The 13,199-nt window shown below is 43.3% G+C and overlaps 1 protein-coding gene across 1 annotated transcript in view; it reads left to right on the plus strand.

Annotated features, from left to right (window-relative positions):
* Positions 1-1,487: 1,487 nt before the first annotated feature.
* Positions 1,488-13,199, plus strand: part of GLP1R (glucagon like peptide 1 receptor) — a 95,732-nt gene continuing 84,020 nt past the window's right edge. The window contains exon 1 of the mRNA XM_061991269.1: positions 1,488-1,698. Within this exon, the coding sequence (XP_061847253.1) occupies positions 1,621-1,698 (78 nt within the window). The 5' untranslated portion in view covers positions 1,488-1,620. The remainder of the gene's footprint in view (positions 1,699-13,199) is intronic.

A 13,199-nucleotide genomic window follows, 5' to 3' on the forward strand; every position in this document is an offset into this window, starting at 1 on the left:
ATATACTTTTTTACAGAAGTTTTATATATCTATGTGTAATTTGTCTTAGCACACACAACAGAACACAGATTTGGGCAAAATAAGCAGGCTTTCCCCTTTCTCATTATCTTCAACCCTTTGAGGGAAACATTAGGTGTGGATTTAAATCTTTTTAATCCAGGAGATCACTGTTTTCTCTAAAAATCACAGGGTTTCTTCACTGTTCCAGGTGACATTGCTTTTTCGAATAGATCTTTGTTCTTCATTCCTTCTCACTGTTCCTTAAGTCTTCAGCAATGTCCGTGACAGACATAAACATTCTACAGGAACAGAATATTTATTTTAACTGGGATAATAAAAAAAATCAATCTCAATGAGTATCATTAAAAAAACATCAGCTGAGGCAGACATTAGGGGTTTCCACTAACTTAGGGTGCTTGGGGATCATCTTTTAACAATTCAGAATGTATGTTCTTTCTGTCCTCTTTGGGAGTAATTTTTTGTACCCTTCAGTGTTTGTTTTCGCTCACTTCAGCAAAGTTGAATGAAATATCTTTTCAGCCTTCAGTCAACCAAACCACCATAGCAAACTCCTTCTGCCTGGAGTTGCCTGTTGAGATGTAACTGCTGTCCTCGCAATTCTCACACTGAGGAATTTCTGCCATCTCAAATCATTGATGCTGTGACTGGTTACATGCCCAAACCGTCAGCCTGACACTGTGTTCTATTTGAAATTAATATGAAGCATTAATATTTAAGCTCTTAACTTCTTTGTATTCCAGTAGCATTCAGCAGACCAATATGAAATCTTTTTGCCAGTTCCATTTTGAGCTTTCCTTCTAAATCTGTTAGCTTCTGTGTGCTTTCTCCTATCACATTCTGGAATACAATCTCAGCAAATACAAGTGATTCAGTGAAGGTTTAATTTTACTAGTCAGTGCAAAGTGGACAAGTGAGGACAATAATATGAATGTAGTGCAAAACAGAATCAGAGACTTATTTTTGCTGGGCAAGTATTCGAAATCTTCCAAATTTACACAACATGCTACTGCTAGGACCGACCTGTGCCCCGACTTCAACTTAGAAACCCAGCTCTGATCTGACATGCAGCTCTGCAAATTCATGTTATAAATGAGTAATTGCGTTTAATGTTATTAAAAACTAATAGAACTTGGACGTCACGAACAGCATGAAGGCCACCAAGATGCCCAAGCCTGGACAAAGTCAGAGTAAAAGAAAGAAAAAAACCCACAAAGAAAAGAAAGAAAAGAAAGGAGCTGAAAAGGCGGGGGGCCAGGATCGCAAAAGCGCTTTTTTCTCAGCTTTCTTTTGTTGGTATTTCTTCCCCTCCCCGAAACAGCCCTTCGCGCTGACGACACCGGCATCTAGCCCGAGCGCCCTGCGCGCCGCGCCGCGACCCCCGCAGCCCCATCCCGCGGCGGCTCCGCATCCCGCCGGGCGGCACCGCGCCGCTCCGCGCCGCTCCGCTCCGCACCTTGGCCGGCCCCGCCTCCGCCGCCTCTACAAAAGCGGCCGCCGTCGCCCCCGCCGTCGCCTCGCTGTCCCCCGCCGCGGAGCCGCCGTGGGGAGCGGGAACCGGAGCCTCAGAGGGCCGCCGCGCATGAGGGGGCCGCCCCAGACATGCCCTTCTCGCTGGTGCCGCTCGGCTTCGCTCTCCTGCTGCTGGCGGCCGCGGGAAGGGCCCTCCCCGTCAGGCGGGTGAGTGCCGCGGCGGTGCCGGCCCTCTCCGCTCGCCTCGCGCGGCCGCGCCGGGCTGCTGTAGGGACCTTTGCCCTGCCTGTCCCCCCGCCGCTGCCCGAGCCGGCGCTACTCTCGCTGCTCCCCGCCACGGGGGCTGCGGGGGCTGCTCTCCGACGTGATTTTGCGGGACGCGTCCGCGGCTCCCGGTGCGCGGGTGCACTCCGAAGACAAGTTAGAAGTTAAACCCGCTACTTTTTCGGGTGCTCGTGCCAACGCTCTCAGCAGAACAGGCGGCCGCGGGGGTTGGTGCGTGGGGACATTCCGCGCGGGGACTCCGGCGCCCGCCGCGTCGGGAGGGTCACCCGCGGGGCGGGGGAGGAGGGCAGTGAGGAGGGATGGTGAGGCGAGTTTGGGTTTAAGGCGAGCGGAGGGGAGGAAAGAAGCGGAGGCGCTGCTGCGACGGGGACGTTGCCCTCGAGGTAGCGCTGCTCCCCCGACCCTTACTCACAGGAAATAACACGCCCGTGGGTTATGTCAAACAAGTGTGATGCCGTGGGAAAAACAGACCGAGGTCGCGGCAAGGATTGTCGGGTCGGCTGCGAGGGGGAGCGAGCCGTTGGAGGGAGCAGGAAAAGAAGGGGAACGTTTGGGGAAACCTCTCTACTGAAGTGGGGTGAGGGACGGTGGGCAGGGTCTGCCCCGGGTGGCTGCCCCTCAGCGCTGCCTCCTCAAAACACCGGGCGAAGCGCCCTAATGCTTCTTTCGCTGCGGCCCGGCCCGGCGAAACACACGAGGCCGTTGGGCTTTTTTGTCCTCTTCTTCGCCGTCGGGTTTTCCTCCTCGCTGTCGGGACCCGCGGGCGCAGGGGAGAGGCGGCGGGGCGCTGAGGGGACTGCCCGTTTCAACAAGCCGTGCGGTGCAGCCCACGCACAGTGCGAGGGTGGGAAAAGCAACTGTAACTTCTGAGAGTAATGAGAGGCCATGGGGACGCGGTAGTGGGTGAGGGAAGGAGTGATGGACGGGGAAGGGTAACCGCAGATTGATGAGGTTGGGGGCAGAGAAGGGTGAGAGAGAGCAGTGAGAGGGTGGAGATGGCAGAGGGAGGGCTGTTACTGTGGAAGAGTGAGGGAAGACTTGAAGCCCAGGTGCTCGGCTGTAGGGATGAAGGAAGGGACAGCACAGCTGATGATGGACCGAGTTACTGTCTGTGCAGCTTCTTTTCACTTGCTAGAAGTTTTTGAGGTTACTGGTTTGCACAGAACAGTACTCAGATGAGCTGTTTCCTTCCCAACTAGGTCTTAAGTCTGTAGGGTTGTCGTAGGTATTGCCTCTGGATATTTTTTTTGTGGTAGTTTTCTTTTCTTGCTATGGACATTGGGCTCTTTTGAAGGAGCAACAAGCAGAAGTTGCATCAGGAACAATTCCAGTCAGGCAAATTGCTTCATCATGAATTTGATCAAATACTGAAATGGCAGCCTGGCCTAGAGAGGCTGAGGATCCTCCATCCATGGAGGTGTTTGTAATTTGACAGGGTAAGGCACTGAGCTGCTTGAGCTCGTACCTCTGAGGAAACTAGTGATGAGACTGCCAGAGGCAAAGAACCAAAGTGAAGTACCTTTCTGTAGTCTCAACACTATAGTCATCCATTGGCTTCAGTCTTGCAATAAAATGTATACTTTCATAGCCTCTTCTGACACTGGAGGGTCTTATCTGACAGCTTGTCTAAAGCAGTGATTGTGATTGTTGTATGTTGAGAAAATGTACAAAATACTGGACTCAGTCAAAAGCGTGGGACTGCTGTCGTGTCTTTTCAGTTCAGAATAGTCTTAAAGGCAGTATTTCAAATAAACTGAAAGCAGTGCTGCTGAAGCAGTAGCAGATAGTAAAATCCAGATGGTAACAATCAGCTGCAAGGTCATCTGGTTTAAATGGGTGAGATGAGTATGAGTGGAAGGTAGAATGATTTGTTATGGATTTGGGGGAAGAAGTATTTTGTTGGTGATCTGCCTACTGCTGTACTTTGACCTTCGCTCTCTCCCTAGAACCCCTCAAACAAATGAGAAGGGAAAAATGAGAATTTATATTGAAAGAAAAAAACCCCAAATGAGTCTAGAGTTTTTATTACAGGTGGTGCTGCTTACTTGCCATTATCTTAAATGCAGGGTGATTGGAAATTGCTTAATAACTGTCTAGGCATCCTTGCTGCATTGAGGGTAGTAAAATGAACAAGAGCACATGGCTGCATTGCAGAAGCTTACTAATGACAAGCCTGTGTCCTTTCTCTGCTTTGCCTTGAGCAGCAATGTCCTGCTGCAGACAAAGCTGACATGCAGCTGGCTGCTGGTTCCTTACCATCCGGTTCTCTCTTGAATTTGAATCTCAGATTCAAGTTTTCTATGTAGTACTCTGTTCAAAGGTTGAAGAAAGCATTTGAAATCTCAGTGAAGGGCAGACAAGAGGTGTGCTACCTTTCTTAATTGGGGGTTCTGTTCTTCCAACTACCCTGGTGCTTTTATTCCACAGGCAAAAGTGTGAAAAATACAGACTGCTGGGTGGAAGTAAACACAGTTGGAATTCGATTACAGGTCTTTTGCTCTCTTCAGCACTTATTACTGAAGTGCTCTTGTTTGGGAATAGCAAAGTACTCTCATCAATATCAACGTTAATTAGAGCATATGGGTATTTAGGTATGTGTGTGGTGTTGGTGCACTCAATTACTACGGTGTAATTCAGGCTTATTTAGATGCAGTTGCTAGTCTGTTCTCCAAACCAAAAGCATGACTTCTTAGGTTGTGGGTGTTAGGGGCACAGTTACTACTACTTGCTCACCCTTCTAAAGTCTGTCATGGGTGCTTCTAGTTCTGCAGCGTCTGCTGCCTTAATGTTGAGTATCTATCTAGGAGCATGTATTAGTCTCTAAGAGTGGTAGCTCTTAGAAGAGCCATGGAGAAACGATGTAATGTGAGGGGGTGAATTCAAATGCCTTGCTAATCTGCTGTACTCTGCCCTTGGCAACATAAGGGTCGCTGTGTGTTTGAACATCCCAGCACAGCCTTGCAGGACCATGTCTGTTTTGACTTTTTGGCTTCTGTTGTGTGCCCTGACACTGAGAGAACTCAACTAAAGCTCCTGATGATCACAGTCCTGTATGTCTGTGTTCTTTAGAAGTCATTGGGGTGGGAAATAACTATAGAGCTTGGCTGAAAAACAAACAGAAAAGTGACCTGGAAACTAGTGATTCCACACAGAAGCAAGGATGGGGAATTGGACTGCGTCTTGACTAACTGTCTTTTCACCTGGGCAGATGTCCTCCATGCTTGGTTTGATTGGAAATTTTCCTTCTTTTTTTCTCCATTTTCTGCTCCCAAAAGCTTGCATAGAGATGGGGATTTTTTTGCCTGCACTCTGCAAATCAAAGTGTACTAGACCAATCTCAGCAGCATGTACTAGCCATGGTACACAAAGCAGTGGAGGAAAGGGTGAACAGGCAAGGTCTGATATTATGCCACCTTGCTGTAGTTATTATCAAATAATGCTTGACTGACTTCTAAAGAATGGGCTTCTTTCCCAGCAATATGGCCAGGTTCTTAAAAATTTAATATTTGTAGGCTGCTTAAATTTATGACTATATTACTGTAGTGTAAAACTTTGAATTACTTAGTAGTACAGTCATGTAAATTTGTACAGATTAAATTGCTGTCCCAAATGACTAAAACTTTTTTGTATTCATAAAACAATGTGAAGGGTTTTGCTGTTTGCTTTTTTTTTTTTTAGAAACAGCTCTAATTTTCTGAAAACTTTGTAAAGCTAGTGACAGTGCATGTGCTATAAAGCCAGATGGTGTAATGCAGCAAATCTGATTATACAAGATAAAAAGAAAATACTTATTTACTTGTTATAATATCCCAAACCTAACTGGGGGTTGGATGAAGATTTTTGGGTTTAAGGAGCCTAGGAGAGCAGATCTCCAAAGGCCAAAGGAAAGGACTGTATTTCACATAGCAGAACATGTCAAATGGTCCTTGGGATTGCTTGAAAGCTCTGATATCTGGTCCAGGCAAGTTTAAGTTAGCGAAGCAGTTGTTGAATCTTTCTACCTTCCCGTTATTTCTTGTGTCCCTCCACCCAACTACGCTATCTGGAAGAATTTGACCAAAAGTATTCAAAGTAAAGTGTATGGCTGGGTGCGAAAGGACATGTTTTGTGGCTGTACCAGCAGTGAAGGATGTGTAGTTCTCTTCTGCAAGAAGAACTCAAAGTGGCAAGAGCTTTGCAAAATTAAAACTCCTGCTCTCTGAAAGTTGTAGCTCTGTAGCTGCAATAAAGTTCAGTGACACTGGACCTGATATACACAGCATAAACAGTTGTCTGGTGACTGTCAAACAGATTTTTAAAGGTATTGTATCATATCCTGTTTCTGTTAGCCTGTCAAACTAAACTGAGCTTTGACTTGCTGTGTTGTTTGGTCACCAGTTACTTGAGAGAACAAACCAGGAGGAAGTGTCATTTCTGAAATCACAGGACCTTTGCTAGTTTGTAACTTGGAGAAATCCTTTGGAAAACTGTTTCCTTCTGCAATCCTCTAGTGAAATGAAAGCTATTATCTTTATGTTTGGCTTCTTTCATTAAAAGCTTTTGTGTTTCTTTTTTTTTGGTAAACCAATGTATGTACTGCTGCCAAGGCTGTCTGCTCAAGTTTCTTTTGTGCACTGTATCACTTCTATTAGTCTGTATATTAATAAAAGTAAGACTACACAATAGCAGGTATGTCTTTGCTAGGGAAAAAAAAAAGTTGTCTGTTCTATTTAAGCCCTACAATGTTGTTTTCTTGTGAGGCTGAATTAAAACATCAACCAGGACCTCCTTTAATTAAATCAAATCTTCCTAATGTAGCCACCCAAGAAAAGACCAGTTTAATGCTTGCATTCAATGCTTCCCATCAAAAGAGGGATAGGGTAAACAATATCTAGCAATCTCCAGCTTGCCAAACATCATAGTTTTATACAAAATGCAGCAAATGCAAGCTTAAGATAGGTGAATATAGGTTTGCTGTGATGCCTCTTTTTGCTAAGTATTAGACACTGATGATTATAAATTGCAGCCACACTGGCTGATGGTCTGCTGCATTCCAGTGATCCTTTGGTTGGAATATGGAGGAGCTTATGAAATGTGTGTTGATCCTCACAGGTAGGAGAATACCCAGACAAAGTTGCAACAGCATCATCTGTGCTTTGTGAAAGTCCATGTCTTCCACTGCTGAAGGAAAGTAGATGACTCAACTCTTACTGCCGTGAGGGTGGACCGATGTGAACGGAAACTCCCTGCAGTTTTATTCTTTCAGTACTCCTCACAGACAGTGTCCCTGGGATACAGCATGGCAGATCTTTGTGGAGGAGAGCATAAGTGGATTTCTACTAGTTATGTACCCCTTACTCTTTACAGTCTTACCTTCTTAAAGAAACATGCAGCAACCCCTGCCCTCCAACGTACATGAATAAATTGATACTGCTTGCTAAATGCAGTAAGAATCTCTTTCCCAACTGCTTACACTAAGACCTTGTGAGGGATACCCCACCCAAGGTTCAAGTATGGCTTCTTAATAGTCTCCTAAATATTGCAGCTACGTACAGTTAAAAAATTGTAACTGGGTAGAGGAAATAGTAGTTTACACATGTGGAAAAGTATAGTTCCTTCAGCTGGTCATTTTACTGACTAGATCTTATTGTTTTATTATAATTGATTGTTTATGGATCACCATCTTAGTGCAGTCTGGTATTGACTGCTGTTTTTCTTGCAATTGATTGCATTTTATCGTTATTTCACTTTCTCTCCATCCTTTTCCTAAATTGTTTTATTCTGACTTTTCCAATTACCATATTTTTGTCTTGTGCTTTTCTGTCCTTTGAGCTTATATGCATTTTCCTATTCTGTTCTTGCTTTGTCTTGCTTGTGCACGTGCCCTGCCACTCTCCCTGTGCCTTCTTTGATGCCTTCAGGGCAAATTTTGAAGCTTGGATTTTTATCTTGATGTGTAGTTTTAGCTGTTGTTTGCTGCTGCCCTTTTCCTTGTGCTGTTGTTAACTCCTGTGCACTGTCTCTGCTGCTCTACAGGTGAAGTTCAGGAAAGTGAATCTGCCTTCTGATTGTGCCTTGGAAGTAGCTAAAGAGTCAAGATAGATGCGGAAGAATGTTCTAATGTTCTGCAAATGTTAGACTCGGAACTCATTGAATTGAGGAGCTTGTGACACTTCTAGTGTCTGGCCTTCTTCAATACCTCTTGTTTCCTTGAATTGAGCATGAGTTAGCTTGCCATCTAAATTTTTTGTTATGCTTGGAGCATATAGGCTGCTCAACATTGTTCAGACTGACTTTTTTTTTACCCCTACCTTCTCTTAAACTGTACTGTCTTTTTTTTTTCTCCTCTCCATGAAACAATTTCTTCACAATTTGTTATATTTAATGTCTTCAGGGCAAACAGGAGGGGTGTATGTATGAACCTCTCTGCATAGGACAGTCTCTGAAATCTTGCTCTCTGAGACTTGCATTTCTGACCAGGAGACTTTGGTAACCCTTCTGACATCTGCAGTTCTGGTGCTGTTCAGTGCATCAGTCTGAAAACTTAGACACACAGAAAGGCCTCACATCAGGTAAACCAAATGCTTCTGTGACCAGCCTAAGGAAAAAAAACTGGATAAAAACCAGTTCTCTTCCATACACCGTTCTCTACATGGGCAGAATGATGACCACTGAGGCTTTTGCACGGAATACATCTCTGATGCTTGGCAGAAATGTATGGAACAGTCCTCCTACACCAGAGCATCTTTTTGTGGCAGCATTAATAGTTTAGACTGTGACTTGCTTTTGCATTTGGACAAGCAGTCAAGAAGCTCAGCTACCAGAAGAACTGCCTCTTGACTGCTCTGGCTCTGCTCAGAATGGGTATTTCTCTGATTTCCAAAGTGATCCAACAACTTGTGAGCATGTGTTGAAGCAAGTTAAGGAATAACAACTGATGTCATAACCAGGCTTTACCATGCTGTCTGCTGAGCTTTGATAATGTAAAAAAACTTCTCAAGGAGTATGTGATGGCACCTCTCAAAGTAAGACTCAGGATAGTTCAGGATATGTAGCAGCTATCTTCCTTTTCCTCTGAATTCTGCTAGCAATGAACTTCAGCGTGTTTTTTTCCCATAGGAAACAGCTGTCTTATTCTTCCATTTGGTAATATTCCTACTCCCTTTCTGCTCTATAGATAGATACCAACATTGCTCATGTTACTGACCAACATCTCCTGGATATTATATTCATCCTCATGTATTGTTTCATTCTGAAAACCAAAAAAAGTGATTTTGCTCAAAGCATCTGCTAATTTTTGTTGCAGCTCAGCTCTTTACAACTAAGTTTGGAAGAGTTTGTAATGTGACCAGATTGCAAGTCAAACTTTGCATTTACTCAACTCTTTCATCAGTCATCTGAATAAAGCCCTCGAAAAACATGTGTAATTGGACTGTGTGACAATGTAGAGTGTGACTGGGGGGAATAAAAAAGGGAAGGAAACAGATGACTTCTCGGTTGCAGCAAATGTGACTCTGTCACCTAGGAATCTCATAGAGGATCTCTTGCTGCCTTGATGGGGTGTGAAAACCCACCCTCACCTTCAAAAAAGACGCCAAACCCCAGAACACCACCCCCCCCCAAAAAAAAAAAAACCCACCCTAAAGCAGAACTGAACTTCCATAGCATTGTAGAACATCAATTTATTTTTTGAAGTTTGCTGTCACTGTATGGAGCATTAGGAGGATAGTAGATGAGAGGGTGTAGTGTGACACTTCAGTTGTAGAGATGCCATCAATAAATCTTTTATTTGTTTCAAGATGATGCAGTCAGTTTTTAATGGAGAGCAGAAAGGACAAAAGGCCTGTACTCAGTTAGATGGAGAGACTTTTTAAGTCAGTTCTTGGATATGAGACCACATATATACAAAGCGTACGAGAAAGTATTTGCTGTGCGTGTTATCAGGAGCCTTAGTGGATGTGGCTAAAGACTGTATTCTATGCCACAGTTCATCTCTAAAGCCCTATTTTTGGGGAGAGGTAGGAGACATTAGACTAACGTTCCCTTGACTTTTGTCTCACATCCTTCTGTGCTATTCAGCTCTTTCTTAGCTTTTGGTGGAGTGGAAGGTAAGTCCTAGGCACAGTGCCATATGGGCTGTCAGCAGCCCAGCAGGGATTTTTTTCCTCCTGTAAGTGAGACTAAATTAGAACTATGGCAGACAACGTAATGACAGAAGCCTTGCTCCCTTTGGAGAGTGTTTGTCTAGTTTTTCTGCTTCTATAAGTGCCTGGTAGAAGTTCTGAAGTGTGGGGTTAATGTAACTACTAAGCTGTGGTGTGAAATAGTAGTAATTATTACCTTTCAGGCCTTGTGGGAGAGACTGACATGCCTGATGTCTGTGGGCTTCTATCATTAAATTCATTTTTTAACATGCACAAGACTCCTGGCAGTGCAGTAGCATCTTCACAGATTTTTTTTTTCAAGATGGAAATTGATAACTTTGTTTGCTCCTCTGACATGTCTAGAGTGCTGTACAGAAGCTACTGAGGAGTTGCTGTAAGATTTTGACATACAGAAAGGATTGTGTGTATGGAAGCATTGGTAAGCATCAGATGTCTTTATGACAATTTGGAGGGGAGGAAAGCAGGAAACTTTCAGAAGTCTTGATTTATAAATTATTCTCTGTTCAAGTTGTTACTTTGCGAAATGAATCGGTTTACTCGTTCTGATTTGATCTTTGTGCTCAGACTCAGAATGAACCCCTTAGGAGCTGGAATAGGATGTCAGGGCAAGGTACTTGTCTGGTTTGTTGCCTTCATGGCTGGCTGTGGCTCCTCTACAGACTTACTGTTGTGCTAAGGAACTTTGTATACAGAAATCTAAATTCTGAGCTTTCGGACAGGGTGAGAATCTCAACATCAGCACTTGAATTTTTCACTCTGTTTCAGTAGGTGAAATTGACTAAGAAGCACAAAGGTTTGAAGGAACATGACCATCTAGGAAAGTAACTGTCTGACTTCTATGCCCTAATGTCATTAGAGGTGCTGCTGCTGTTGTGGAGAGAAACAGACCCTGGGAAAAAAAAAGAAGTCTTTACTACCACATAAGTCACCTTTAAAGTGTGGTGGTTATTGGTACAGCTGACCGTGGGTTACAAGTAAGAGATACAGCTCTGTATCACTGGATCGATGCTCTTCAGTGAGGTCAATCCCCATCTTCCTCCTTCAGTCTCATTCCTCACAAAGAAAAATACTCTGCTGCACAAAGCTACTTGTACTGAACGAAGGAAGCTTTTATGCCTCGAAATGGGAAAATTAAGGGTATAGTTACTTGATCTGAATTATTTGAAAAAGCTATTGGTCTTTGCTTTTGTCAGATGCTGCAGTGTCCTCTGAATCTATTACCCTTTTCATTATCATTTCTTAATGAAGAAGAATTCATCAAGTGCCATTCACAATACAGCATTCTAACAATAACAAAAAAGTCCCATTCCTTTTAAACTTGGTGGTACTGCAAGCAAAGTACGCTCTGGAGAAAGAGACAGGAAGCTATTATGTGCTGTTTACAGTGACGCTGCACAGTTATAAATGGCATATCAAATAAATTAAGATGTATTTGTAGTGGACTTCTTTCAAAGCCCCAAGTCCTTAATATGTGTGACTTCTCTGAGTGAAATACAATGCCTCACAGAGACAGCATAAAAAAAACCATTCAGGTATGAAGGTGGTCAGAAACATCCTGTTCAAGCAGTACTTCAGAAAACAAAGTTCCAACACATTTGTTGTGATAGATGTGCTTTAAGCCTAGGTGTCAGCTCTCCTGTTTGTGAGTTCAATTTAGGTAAAAGTTGACATAGGAAACTTTTCTTTAAAACTGCATTCAGTCTTATTCAGCTTAGCTCCATGTGGAATTCCAAGGAGCAGGTATTGCTAGTTAAAGGATAAACTTGCATTAGAAGATATCTGTAGAATAATTCAGTACGCTCCTGAATTTGTTCATTGCTCTTTAGGGATTAAGGCAACTGGTGGTAATGAATGAGGCTATTAAAGCTTCCTTTAGCTTTATAGTTTGAATTCTTAACAGCCTTGCAGTAGTAGAGATGCAGGAAATTGCAGGAGACAGAACTGGAGTTTGAAACTGTTGTTTGTTACTTGTCTTGATGTCTGAGCTGGGTTGGTGTCTCAGGACTGGAATCACGAAGTGGCTGAGGTTAGAAAGAACCTCTGGATGTAATCTGGTCCAACCTCCGTGCTCAGGCTGGGCCACCTAGAGCTGTCCCTGTGATGGAAAAAAAGTATTTACTTGTGAGATAAGATAGCATCCATGCTGATCGGTTACTGAGCATCCAAAGAGCTCTGTTATCTCCTAATCTGTTTTCCTACTTCCTTGCTGCTTGCAGTAATAAGTGTTGGGACATCCTCTAATGTTTCAAGGAAGCTTTCATCTTGCTCCGCGCTCCAGCCTTCTTTTGCACTCTGTCACCCTTCATCCTTTTTAATTAACTGATTAACTGAGTTTACACGTGACATTTCACCTTTCAAAACTTTTTTCAAGATGCAAAGGTCTAATAAATCTCTGTGCAATAGACTTATAATCACCTGATTGAACTTAAATAGACTATTATGTGATTGGACCAGCAATGAAACATTTTATGACTAGGGAAATGGGTGAATGATTACATGTATTAATCTCTTCCTCTACATGTTAATCCTAGAGGAAGCTGTTACAATTGTAGACTAATAGTTTTCTGTAGAAGAAGCCTTGAGTTAGTGCAGCTTTCATTACTTCTGTTTGGTTTTGGCAAACGGGTGTCACAAGCTTTCCAAACGTGAACAGCAGTCTCTTGTTTAAATCTTTATGGTAATCTTGCAGGGTGCTCTTTCTTTTCCCAGAAGGAAGATAAGAGAGAGGATTTGGGAGGGTTTTTGGTTTGCTTTTGGTGTGTTGGTGGTGGTTGTTTTTTCTTTGTCAGGGGGCAGTGTGGTGAGGAGAAACTCTTTAAAAACTTGTTCAAGATAAAATGTTTCTTGTTTTCAGTAGAAAACTGAAATTTCTGTTTGGGGTTGGGTGAAAATGCTTTTAGCTAGAAAAAAGTAGTTGAAGTCCTCTTTGGGGATGACTGACTTCTTTGGGGATAAGGCTAACTTCTCTACACAGGAGAGGAAGGAGAATGTGTATAACAAACTGTCCATGTTTTTCCTTTAGGAGTCATGATTAGTCTGAGCAATCAAAGGAGATATGCCACCTAAGACAGTGGTTGTTGGTGGCAAGGAATCCGGCCAAACTGACACTTGTGGTTCATTTACAAGCTGTTGTTTTTTTTAGAATTTTCTTTTCATCTGATCTAGTGCCTGCACTTGCAGATAAAGACTTTCCTCTAGGAATAAGGAATGGAATAGCCAGATAAGAAAATAAACAGGTAGCTGGAAAATTGTTAAATTTGTTTTTGTGGCCCCTATGCA

This window comes from Colius striatus, chromosome 2, assembly GCF_028858725.1.
Source record: "Colius striatus isolate bColStr4 chromosome 2, bColStr4.1.hap1, whole genome shotgun sequence".
Lineage (NCBI taxonomy): Eukaryota > Metazoa > Chordata > Aves > Coliiformes > Coliidae > Colius > Colius striatus.